This window comes from Glycine soja, chromosome 6, assembly GCF_004193775.1.
Source record: "Glycine soja cultivar W05 chromosome 6, ASM419377v2, whole genome shotgun sequence".
Lineage (NCBI taxonomy): Eukaryota > Viridiplantae > Streptophyta > Magnoliopsida > Fabales > Fabaceae > Glycine > Glycine soja.
In genome coordinates this window covers 30,703,341-30,716,938 of record NC_041007.1, presented here as the reverse complement: position 1 = coordinate 30,716,938, position 13,598 = coordinate 30,703,341, and the positions used below count along the sequence as shown (strand labels likewise).

Genomic DNA, 13,598 nt, shown 5'->3' with positions numbered 1-13,598 from the left:
AAATAGAGGGCATACCCTTGAAAGCTAAGGGTAGCCAATGGAACTTTTCTCTCTTTGCTAATATGATGGCAAGCAAAGAGTTGTTCAACCTTCATTTCCCAATCTAAGTAGGCCTCAACATTATCTTTTCCATGGAAATATGGGAAGCTAATGTTAATCTCTTGAGGCCTTCTATCATTTTCTCTTCTTTGGGAGTGATGTTTAGTATGTGAACTATGACGCCCTCTATAATTGTCGCTAAGTTCTTCACTTAAACTCTTGCAAGAGTCATGACTACTATAGGAGGCATGTTATTCTCTTTTCATTTCTTTCATTATTTTTCCTCTTTCTTCCTCTCTTATTTTCTTTCTTTCATCTTGACTTATTTCTTCCACTCTTTTTTTTCCTTTTTCTTTTCTCTCTTGTTTTTCTTTCCATAACATGAGGGAACTCAACTCATCTAAGATTCTAGATAAAGGGTCTTTATGACTAGTACCCTCGCCATTAACACTAGATGAATGATGAGTCATGTTGGTTCCTAAGTTGTGGTTCATTCTTGTTGGAGGTTTAAAAACAAAAGGTAAAAGAAACTATGGTTGAAACTATCCAAAATAAACACTAAAAGAGGTGTGAAATATAAGGTAAAAACTAATTGGTAAAAGGCAAGCTATCTAGGCGGTTTGACAATAGAGGGTAAAGGAAATAAGTTATGAAAGTAAGCAAGAAATTAAAGTGCAAGAAATGCAAACTAGGCGGATCCTAAGAGTGTTTGGATGAACTCATTTAAGGTTCCCAACAAAACACTCACTATTCTAAGGGAAAATTGCCTAAAATTATTACACACAAATGGAAGTAGGGTGACCTAGCGGAGGCTCCCAACTTACTTCCAATGAAAGGCCTTTTTGTTACAAAATTTGAAAGCAAAGCAAATTGCCAATTACAGAATTACAAAGAAAAAAAGTCCTCAATTGTGGTGGCTATTCTCTCTTTAGTGTTTCACTCAATTTGGAGTGCTTCTTATTCCAATAGCTCATAAGGTTGTTGGCTCATTGCTTCTTGACTCAAATTCTTCAAGATATGACACCAATCCTCCTTTCCAATTCCCTATATGGCAACTCACAAGCAAGGAAACAAAGAGACAAGCAATAACCAAAGACCAAAAAAATGAAATGAAAGTTAAACCAATAGAGTTTTAACAAGACAAATTTACAAGGATTATTCAACAATTAAAGCAATGAAAAGCAAAAAAAAGTAAGCTAGGACTCAGAGAAACCTAGAATGACTCTAGAGTAGAGTAGAAAAACTAAAAAAAAAAGACTCAAGAAACCTCTAGTTTTGGCACTTGTTTTCACAATAATTTTCAATTGAAATTTCAGAACTAGGATTGGTATAAAATAGGTACCAATTATTGAACAAATTTTGAGCCAAAACAACAAGCACATTTTCCTTTCACTTTTTTTTTCCTGGACACTGATTTTTCTTCCAACTTGTGAGATTTTTATTATTTTTTCCTTTAATCCAAATCGCTTGGTTCTTTTTTTATAATTTTGGTACACATGTATAGAAAATTCAGTAAAACTTTCAGCTCAAAAAACGTAGTGACCAATTCCCAGTAATTTATACAAGTTTGTATTTTCAAGCTGCCAGCACCAGCGATTTCAACCTAGAAATCAAGAGTAGTGTTTATGTTGCTTAAGGCTTGGATAGTTACAATTTGTGTTTGCTTATGCTCAATTATCTTGAATAACACAATTCAGGAGAGCTTAAGACTTATTTGATTCACAAATCCAGCCACAACTCAGCACCACAACTCAACTTCATCATAGGCATCATGTAGGAATCTTAGAAAACAAAAAAGAGTTCAACAAGACTACTTCTAGGAATTGATTTAGAACATGTTATGAACTAAATAACATGCATGAATTAGACTCAAAATTCAAAAGATAGGCTAAGAATGACAAGAATACATAATCAAATGTATCTAGAATTCAATAAACAAAATTAAAATTCAACACAAACTTAGAACATAATGTGTCAATTACTATGACTAAACATGACTCTAAGACAACATGGATTAAGTGATTTACACTTAGATTTTTGTGTTTTTTTTTCTAATCAATATTTTGGAAGAAAATTTAGATCTAAGGTTCAGCACAAGAATATTATGAATGAAAAGTGATAGAACCTAAAATCAACACAAAAATAAGATTCAAGAGTAGATCTACAAAATTTGAACCATAGAAATGCAAGAACAAGTGTAGATCTAAGATTTAATCGGTTTATTTTTTTTTGAATCTACTCTAAACAGCACCAAACCACAAGACAATGAAGGATATACATGGAGAATAAGATGAAGAACAAGGAATTAAAGAGAATTCACCGAACAAAAAGATAGAGGAAGCAAAAGAACATCACCTAGATGAAGATGCTCTTGATACCACATGATGTAAGCTCCATTTGAGCTTGTAGGCCTAGGATCTTCTTCATCAATGGATTCCTTTGCTTCATGGAAGATGAATGGCAACGGAATGGAGAAGGAAGAGAGAGAGGAGACGCCGAGTGAATAGGCAATTTAGTCCCTGAGATTGTAACCACTTTGCATATTAGTCCCTGACTTAAATTTTAATTCATAATAGTCCCTAACTTTACATAAGTTTTGCAAAATAGTCCCTGTCGTTAATTTCTCAGGTGACGGCGTTAGTGAGGTGTATAGGTGGCAATTCAGTGCCACGTAGATTGTCCAACGTGGCACTGAGGTCTGCATCTATAAAATCTCTCTCACATGCAAGGTTGCTTCTTCTTCCCCAAAATAATTAGGGTTTACGAACTGCTGGTTGCTTCTTCTTCTTCTTCTTCTTCCCACGCTGAGTTGCTTCTTCTTCTTCTACTCTGAGGCTCAGTCCCTGCTGCTTGTTCACTTGATTTGTCCATGTCTGCAAGTGGCAGTTGTTGTGCATTTTCTGGTAGTTTCATTCGGCAATGCCACCATGGAAGACGTGCAGCTATTCGAACTGCAAGAACAAGGAGAAACCCAGGAAGGTTATTCTATACTTGTGCATTACCCCAAACAGACCCAGATAACTGTCAATTTTTTCAATGGGTTGAAGAAGAAAACCAACTTTCTAATTCGTCTTCTGTCTCAAGAGAAACAATGGTAGTGGCTGATTTGAGGCTACAAATTGAAGCTTTGCAGAAGAAAATGAGAAATTTAACAAACATTGTGTTGTTAGGTTTTTCATTTTTAATTGTAATGTTAGTTTTAGGGGGAATGTACTTTAGGTAAAATGTGTAATAACAGCTTTTGATATTGTAATTGTTGTTTTGCTGAAGAATTTGTAGTAGGAAGTAGCTTTTGTAGTGTAATAGCAGCTTTTGTTGCTACTGTCAATTGTTGTTTTGCTGAAGAATTTGTAATAGGAAGTAGCTTTTGTAGTGTAATAGCAGCTTTTGTTGGTACTGTCAATTATCCATTTCAATTAAATATAATTTGTTGGTGAAATTTGTTGCTGAAATTTGCAGTTTATTAAATATAATTTGTTGGACCTTGTGGCCTCAGATATCTTAAGAAGGGGGGGTTGAATTAAGATAACAAGAACTATTCCCCAATTTAAATCTTGCTCTCTCTCTTTAGATTAACAATGCATCTTTAACATGAATTACTCAAAAGATAATTCAGAATAAACTTCTTTAAAGGAAAAAGATAAATAGCAATAAATAAAAGAAGTTTAAGGGAAGAGAGAAATGCAAACTTGATTTATACTGGTTCGGTCACTTCCTGTGCCTACGTCCAGTACTCAAGCAACCCACTTGAGATTTTCCACTCTCTTTGTAAAATCCTTTTACAAAGTCTGAATCACACAGGGACAACCCTTCCCTTGTGTTCAGGAATCCTTTACAACAAGAGACCCTTGGTCTCTTAACCCCTTTTCAGAAGTAAAAGAAAAGAAGAAGAAATCTCTCTTGAAAGAGACAGATTGTACAATGAAGATCAATCACAATTCCTTATTTGAATATGCAAGTGTTTGACCAAGGAATCTTTGAGAGGATAAGACATTTTGGGCAATCAAAAACTCTCACTTCTTATTCGTGTTTCCAAGTCACATATAAATAGACCTTTGATGGCCATTCATAAACCATTTGAATAGATGTGACTCTTGAAAGTTATTTTCTGAAAATCTCCTCTGGTAATCGATTACAATAGTTGTGTAATCGATTACAGGCTTTAATATTTGAATTAAAACGTTTATTAACTGCTGGTAATCGATTACCAATATGGTGTAATCGATTACACAGTCTAAAATTTGAATTCAAATATTTAGTAGCTGTTGTAAAGCATTTTTGGCCACTGGTAATCGATTACATCCTCTGGTAATCGATTACCAGAGAGTAAATCTCTTGAAAAACACTTTTTAACATGCATTACTTGGCCAAACCTTTTGCTATATCAATTAGGAATTTCCTTCCTAATGTACTAGTGATCATCTTGATGTTGTGGCTTGTATTCTTGAATCATTTGCATCATTTGCTTTTCTTCATCATGATCATCATCAAAACACCAAAGGCATTTGCATCTACAATCTCCCCCTTTTTGATGATGACAATACAATACCTGAGATCAAGATTCAAGCAAGCAACAACCAATTGTGTATAGATAAAATGTGCGTTTACTCCCCCTATATTTCGGAATTTATGATCACTTTTATCACTTGATTTCTAAGCTCTTTGATCATCATCAAAACACCAAAGATCTTCTACAATCTCCCCCTTTTTGATGATGACAATCCCTGAAATCAAGACAAACCATATACAAGATGATAGCATGTTCAAACAGCCATTACTCCCCCTATCTTTTGGCATGTATGCCTATGCCTAGCCTTAATGAGTAGTTAATTGATTTCTTACCCAAGTTCTCTCAAGTTCTCTCCCCCTTTGGCAACATCAAAAAGAACTATACAACACAATCAAAAACCAAACATAATAAATATCCAAACAACGCCATTCATGAAGCCAAAATAAAACCATACATTTGCATAATCAACTAAAGCAATGTCTAGAAATATAATTATAGTGGAAGACTATGATAACTAGATCAATAAAAAGCCAAATACACGGCGTTAAAATAGAGTACTAATAATACTTAATGACTAATAAGACTTAGTCTTAATAATAACTTATAAGCTAAGAGGATGATGGAGGCGGTGGTGGTGGATCAAAGCAAGTACGGATGAAGGAGACATCTTCTTCAACTTTGGCGATCCTTGATTCCATGGCATCAAACCGCATGTCGACTTGCAATTCCATATTATCAAACTTGTCACCAACAAAAGTTTGAAGACCATCGAACTTTTCTAAAAGCTTTCGAAGAAGAGAGGAATTATCTTCAACTGGTTGGTTGCCTTCATCATCAGCGGGTGGAGCACCCTTTTTGACCCAAGAGCCATCAAGCTCTTTGCGGTAACCAAAAGAAGCAATCACAGCAGCACCAATTAAAAAGGATCTCTTGATTGGAACGTAAGGTTCAGAATCAAGAGGAATTTGAAAATGGTGGAAAAAGAGAGTGACAAGCTGTGGATATGGTAGTGGAGCATTTAATCGCAATGCCTTATGCATGCGATATCTGACTAAGTGTGCCCAGTCAAGTTGACGCCCTGTATGAAAGGCCCACATGATAATTAGATCTTCCTCAGAAACCTGGGCAAGGTTGGAAGACCGTGGAAGCAAAATACGCACAATTAAATAGTGAAGGATGCGGCTTTCAAAAGCCAATGACCCGGCAAGAAGACGTCCGGTCATGTCCGCATTGTTGGTGCAAACCAACTGGCGGGCATCATGGGCAGAGAAATCAAATTTCCAGTCGTCATTCAGTGTTCCTTCAAATGGTACACCGTCACTGGGTATTTTGGTTAAGTCATAGAAAAGGGACTGGTCAATGACCATTTTTATCCCAAAAATTTCAGAAATTAGAGTGCTGTCCTGAATTTCAAGATTACAATAAAAAGCTTTAACCAATTCAGGATAAATAGGCAATTGTAATGACATAAAAGGTAGAAGACCTAAATTCTGAAAGGCTTGAATGCAATCAAAGGTTTCAGCAGAAAAGAATTCCATATCAATAAACTTAGGGTCGATAATGGAACGAGATGAGAAAAGATTGGAGTACCGTTTCTGCTGTTCATCGGAAGAAAACACTGGGGAAGAGGACAATGATGGTGGAATTGGTGCTGTGGATGCGCTAGTGGCTCCGGAACGATGAGCTCTTGAAGCCGAAGCAGAGACGGAAGAACCCTTTCGTTTCTTTGACGATTCTGCCATTTGAAGGAGTGTTTGCAGATTTTAATCGGTGAAAGCAAAAGAGAAACGAAAAAGAAGAAGATCGCAATTTACGGGAGTTGATTTGATGGAGAAATGAGTGAGATATGAAGATTTGGAGGTTTGGGAATGGAAGAACGTCGTGAGAGAAAAGGGGCTGCGCAAGGATTTCTGGAAAATGTGATATTTATAGGTGAGGACGCGTTGTAATCGATTACAAGGCTTGGTAATCGATTACAAGAGTAATAAGCCTTCTGGTAATCGATTACAGGATGTTGTAATCGATTACAGGCTGCCTGTTCTTGTGTAATCGATTACACTATATGGTAATCGATTACCAGACCATAAACTAGACTAGTTCCTCTAAAATAACCTATGTTTATGCTAAATACATCTAACACTATCAATCATCATCACTAATATGTATTTAATTCATTCAAACAAGTATTAATCAAACAATTAACACACACCAATCAAATATAATTAAATACTTACAATTAAACACAATCAAACAAAAGCAATCATCAAAACATAATCAAAGACAACAATCAACATAACTATCAAACAAAAACATTAATGACAATCAAATACTTAAGGAGTAAACAAGCATCAAAAACTCAATCAAAAGTTTAACAATCATAGACAAAAATCATCAAAGTAATCAATCAATGACAAGTGACCTGTTGGTATCATCACTTGTTGGGCTTGTTGATCAAGTGGCCTTTGTTTGTTGAATAAACTTTGATGTATGCCATTCCCAAGTGATCTATGCTTTCTTTTCTTTCTTTTCTTTGAGATTCCTCTTGTCGGATTTTTCAATTCTTCTTTCAAAGACAAGATAATCGGATCTCATGTGCCAAGGTTGATTACTTTCATAGCATGATGGGGCTAAGGAAGAGTCTTCTTCTTTCTTCTTTGTATTGATGTTTGATTTTCTTTTATTTCTTTTGTTTCTCAGAAATTTATTGAACCTTTTCACAAAGAGTCTGAAATTATCATCATCTTCTTCTGTTTCAGTCAAGTCCTCTTTGTCACTTTCTTCTTGAATAAAAGATGATGAGGTTCTGAGTGTTATTCCTTTTCTCTTTATATCATTCTCTTCATGGTGATGAAGTCTCATAAGTTCCATTTCATGTTGTTGAAGTTTTCCAAAGAGAGTGGCAAGAGACATATTAGTGAGATTTCTTGATTCTGCAATTGCTGTTACTTTTGGTTGCCATTGCCTGCTTAAACATCTCAACACTTTGTTAATCAGATCTTCATTAGGAAATATTTTTCCCAAAGATGCAAGATGATTAACTATACAAGTAAATCTCTTCTGCATATCTTCTATGGTCTCATATTGAAACATTCTGAACATTTCATATTCATGTATAAGAGTGTTTATTCTAGATCTCTTGACATCGGTTGTGCCTTCATAGGTTACTTGCAAAGTATCCCACATTTCTTTTGCATTTTTACAATTTGAGACTCTAAAAAATTCATCCATGCCTAATGCAGAAGTGATTATATTTTTGGCCTTTAAATTGTATTGAACCTTTCTTCTTTCATCATCATTCCATTCTTCTCTTGGTTTTTCTATAATTACATTTCCCACTACCTTTGTAGGAATAAAAGGACCAACTTCAATGGCATCCCATATATTTAAATCTATGGCTTCAATAAGAATCTGCATTCGGGTTTTCCAATAGTGATAACCCTCGCCATTGAACATAAAAGGCCTATTAATAGAATTTCCCTCAAGAAATGGAACGTTGGATGAGGCCATATCTATTCTTGAAGTTTTTTAAACTTTATACAAGAATCCCGCTCTGATACCACTTGTTGGACCTTGTGGCCTCAGATATCTTAAGAAGGGGGGGTTGAATTAAGATAACAAGAACTATTCCCCAATTTAAATCTTGCTCTCTCTCTTTAGATTAACAATGCATCTTTAACATGAATTACTCAAAAGATAATTCAGAATAAACTTCTTTAAAGGAAAAAGATAAATAGCAATAAATAAAAGAAGTTTAAGGGAAGAGAGAAATGCAAACTTGATTTATACTGGTTCGGTCACTTCCTGTGCCTACGTCCAGTACTCAAGCAACCCACTTGAGATTTTCCACTCTCTTTGTAAAATCCTTTTACAAAGTCTGAATCACACAGGGACAACCCTTCCCTTGTGTTCAGGAATCCTTTACAACAAGAGACCCTTGGTCTCTTAACCCCTTTTCAGAAGTAAAAGAAAAGAAGAAGAAATCTCTCTTGAAAGAGACAGATTGTACAATGAAGATCAATCACAATTCCTTATTTGAATATGCAAGTGTTTGACCAAGGAATCTTTGAGAGGATAAGACATTTTGGGCAATCAAAAACTCTCACTTCTTATTCGTGTTTCCAAGTCACATATAAATAGACCTTTGATGGCCATTCATAAACCATTTGAATAGATGTGACTCTTGAAAGTTATTTTCTGAAAATCTCCTCTGGTAATCGATTACAATAGTTGTGTAATCGATTACAGGCTTTAATATTTGAATTAAAACGTTTATTAACTGCTGGTAATCGATTACCAATATGGTGTAATCGATTACACAGTCTAAAATTTGAATTCAAATATTTAGTAGCTGTTGTAAAGCATTTTTGGCCACTGGTAATCGATTACATCCTCTGGTAATCGATTACCAGAGAGTAAATCTCTTGAAAAACACTTTTTAACATGCATTACTTGGCCAAACCTTTTGCTATATCAATTAGGAATTTCCTTCCTAATGTACTAGTGATCATCTTGATGTTGTGGCTTGTATTCTTGAATCATTTGCATCATTTGCTTTTCTTCATCATGATCATCATCAAAACACCAAAGGCATTTGCATCTACATAATTTAATAAAAGAAAGAGAATTAGATAATAAGAAGCAACTTATAATGTATGTTGGGATGGATTGTACTACTCCAACTCCAAATCCAACACAGTGTATAATTTATAAAAGAAAGAGAAGAAACATGACTTTAGATCAATTTCACATAATATTTGACATCCCAAAGCATGGTAGTTAGAAGCAATTGTTCAGTAGGCCATAATGTTTACATCATTTCACATGCCAGTGAAGCTTTCAAAATATACAACTACACATCCTAATATCAAAATGCAACAAAAAATGCTTCTTCAGTTTTCTTCATCAGCAACCTTCAAAATGCGCAACAAAAAATGGGTCTTCAGCAACCTTCAGCAACCTTCAAAATGCAACAAAAAATGCTTCTTCAGTTTTCTGCATCATCTTTATCAGCAACCTTCCTTTTTTTGGCTCTTGTTATGGCTAGCTTATTCCTTGCTATTGGTGGAACAATAGTTGCAGGGACCTACATGTAAATGCCAAACATGAATAATTGTAATATATAAAAATGGAGTGCTGCAACAAATTAGGTTGAGATAAAACTACTTTGTTGTGACAAATATTTACCATAAACTCCATGTCACTATCTTGTGACAAATGAGGCTGAGATAAATTAATCTCCACCGGATCTTGTTGAACATGAGCAGCAGCTTCTTCAGCCTCATTCAAAGCTTGTTCATCTTGAGATAATAGGTGGTCATCCTCATTTGAAGTTGATGGTGCAACATATTTCTTTGGCCTAACAGGAACTCCAATATTTTTACAGCTTCTAATGTTATGATTGGTTTGGCCACACCTTCCACATGTAAACTCAGCCAATTTCCTCTTTAGCTTATGTCCTGTGACATTGTCCTCATCTACAGATCTCCTTCTATTTTTCTTTGGCCTTCCTCTTTGGACCTTTTTATGTGGTGGAACAGGGTGTGTATACTGTGTCTGGGCCCAATATTGTGGTCCTTGGACTGGTTCAATAAAATGCTGGTATGTCTTATTATAAGCTTCTATTGACAGCCACTCATGACACATGTCCTCAGGCTTCCCTCCTTTGTGAGTTATTGTTGCAATGGCATGTCGGCATGGCATCCCTACATCAAAGTTGTAAAATCAGCACACATGTAGGTTAGGAATGAAAAAAAAACTATAAAAAACACAACCTGTTAGTTGCCATACTCCACAAGTGCATGTCCATTCACCTAAATTGACCTCAACCTTATTCCCCCACATGTGGACCTCATATCTCAGGCCCATGTTATCACCACACCAAATGGGAGTCCATTGATTAGCAAAATGGAATTCTTTTTCTAGTCTTTTATACTGCACTGGACATAATGGTCCAGGTTTTCCAGAAAGTTTAACCTTGCGGGCAGCCATGGTTCTCATGATATAACTTCTAATTTCTTCAAGCATTGTGATAATAGGCTTGCATCTATAGTGCAGAATTCTGGAATTGAATACCTCACAAGTGTTGTTGCATATATTGTCCACCTTGGGTATTGTACTGAAGTGGGCTTTTGTCCATGCTTGTTTGGGCCATTTATTCAAATACTCCCAAGCCTGGCAGTTGATTGTCTTCAAATGGGCCATATGGCCTTCAAACTCAGCAACAGTAGTGGATTTTGCACATTGCCACACAATTCCTTTAAGTTCCTTGCTTTTCCATTGCTTTGTAAAATTTTTCCAAAGATGCAAGACACAAAATCTATGAGGTGCACCAGGCATGACTTCCTGTAAAGCTGGAATAAGTCCCTGAAAAATTACAGCAAAGTAGTAAATACTTCTGGACTAGTCCCTAACTTATGTCATTAACTTCAATTAAATACCTAACTTATGATAACAATTGCAAATCACACCATGTCATACCTTTTGCATGTCTGACATGAAATTCCACCCATTCTGTATGTAATCCCCAAGATCTTTATGCAACAAAGTTAAAAACCATTTCCAATTGTCTTTGTTCTCAATGTCCACAACAGCATAAGCAATAACATAGATGTGGTTATTGCCATCAAGCCCAACAGCAGAGAGCAAGTTTCCTCCAAATGCACTCTTTAGGAAACATCCATCTAGACCTATGAATGGTCTACATCCAGCAACAAACCCCTTCTTACAGCCAGCAAGACAAATATATAGCCTCTGAAATTGTGGTGGACCTTCTGGACTTGGCACTGTGTTGATCTTAACTGTTGATCCAGGATTGCTCCTCAACAATTCATGTGCATAATCAAATACTTTGGCATATTGTTTCCTCTCATTCCCTTCCACTAATTGCTTTGCTTCTTTCATGGCTCTCCACATCTTTGTAACTTCAATGTGCACTCCAAACTCTTGCTTGAAATATTCCAAAGCTTCAACACATTTAAGGGTTGGCTGCATTCTGAGTTTGCCCTCAAGTTTACTGACCACCCACTGTCTATTTGCTTGTTTGTTGTTCACTTCTCTGCAGCAATTATGGTTATGCTTAAATGTCTTTATCTGAAAAGAGTTTCTAACTTCATTCTTTGCACAGTAGATTTCCCAATCACAAAATGCCTTCTTGCATTTTGCTCTAGCCCTCTGTTTATCATTCTTCTTCCACTTGAACTCCCTGCCCATCAATATGCTATACTCCCTCAAGGCAGATTTAAATTCATCTAGAGTACCAAACTCCATCCCTAATTCCAACTTCTGTTCACCAACTCCACTACTTTGACTATATTGAGGATAAACTTCAACATCCTCATCTTCATCATCACTACTAATGGGGATATTAAGCTCCTCTGAATGATAACCATCTGTCTCAACTTCAGCTTCAACTTCATTCAACATACAAGAGAAATTTATAAACCACTCAGCATCTGTCTCATCACTGTCAACTTCCTTTTCCTCCTCACTATCAGCAACATCTCTCTCTTCACCATCAGTATCCCTCTGGTCACTACCATGTCTTTGCTCACCAGCATCAGTATCCCTCTGCTCACCACCATCCCTCTGCTTACCAGCATCCATCTGCTCACCAGCATCTGTCTGCTCTCCAGCACCAGCATCTGTCTGCTCTCCAGCACCAACATCTGCATCAATGGTCATAAAGTAAAAATTAATCATATTAATTAATTATGGTAACCATGTCGGACCAAGTACAGATGAATTAAAACTTACCTTCCTCATGGCCAGCAATAGGTACATCATCTAAATCATCCTCATTCTCAACAGCTTTTCGAATTGGATCACATTCCAAGTACAACATTTGTGGGACTTCTTCTAAAATTGGATCTACTTCATGATGAAAATAAACATTTATCTCATTCTCATTTTCAAAAGCATCCCTAACTAAGTGTAATATATCTCCATCAGTTGTACAACTCCTTAACCCATGATTAAAATCTAAGTCCTTATCAATCAACCAAAAACATTCTCCTATATTACTATACTTCTTACAAGCTTTCACCAAATCATATAAGATAAATGCATTCAGGCAATCTACAGATATATCCTCCCAAACGTCAAATTCTCCGCCTATATATTCAACCTTTCCATCATTGGCACGTGGAGTGAATCTTCCTCCATGGTGCAATACTAAAGTTATATTGTCATTCATTCTACACAATCAGAAACCGCAAACATGGTCAGATATTAGGAAATAAAAAAACCTACCTCAAAAAGCGCGAAGACATTGACATTGTCAAAAACCGCGAAGACACAATCAAAAACCAAAAACATTGTCATCTATAAAAACAGAGCATCATAAACGAAAATAATAAACGATCATAAACCTCCCTACGAAGCGCGAAGACAATGCCGCAGATGAAACCCCTCGAACATGTAAAACCCCAAATCAAACCACCAAAACAATGCAAACGAATTGAATGAAACCACCAACCTGACAAAAAGCGCGAACCCTCAATCACGAGAATGCAGGGGAGGGAAGAGCAACAGTGAAAGGGAAAATGGGTTTACTTCATTTTTGATTTCTTTTAAACCTAATTTTTCAATTCAGTCCTTGCCTTGCCACATAATATTGCTGACTTGGACTCAAACCTGCCACATTGGATGCTTACATTTGCCAAATAGACATTTGACTAACGGAGGAAATTAGATTTTAACAGCAGGGACTTATTTGCATAACGGAGGTAAAGTTAGGGACTATTATGAATTAAAATTTAAGTCAGGGACTAATATGCAAAGTGGTTACAATCTCAGGGACTAAATTGCCTATTCACTCGGAGACGCCACTTCAAGGAGAAGATGAGTCTAGAAGAAGCTCACCACCATAGGAGGCCATGGATAAGAGCTTGGAGGAAGAAGGAGATGAATGAAGGGAGAGGAAGAGAGGAGCACGAAATTTTGTGCTCTAAAAGAGCTCTGAAATCTGAAGTTTAATATTCAAATGATCAAAGTTGAAAAAAAGGCACACACATGACCTCTATTTATAGCCTAAGTGTCACACTAAATTGGA

The 13,598-nt window shown here is 36.2% G+C and overlaps 1 protein-coding gene across 1 annotated transcript; it reads right to left on the bottom strand.

The window, feature by feature from the left end:
- Window positions 1-9,457: 9,457 nt before the first annotated feature.
- On the bottom strand, window positions 9,458-12,065 carry LOC114416772. Its single transcript, XM_028381775.1, has 4 exons — window positions 11,027-12,065; window positions 10,321-10,912; window positions 9,734-10,251; window positions 9,458-9,632 (listed from the first exon to the last, which is right to left on the bottom strand). The coding sequence occupies exons 1-4, from the start codon at window positions 11,969-11,971 to the stop codon at window positions 9,534-9,536; spliced, it is 2,154 nt and encodes a 717-aa protein (XP_028237576.1). The 5' UTR covers window positions 11,972-12,065; the 3' UTR covers window positions 9,458-9,533.
- Between the last annotated feature and the right edge of the window lie 1,533 nt (window positions 12,066-13,598).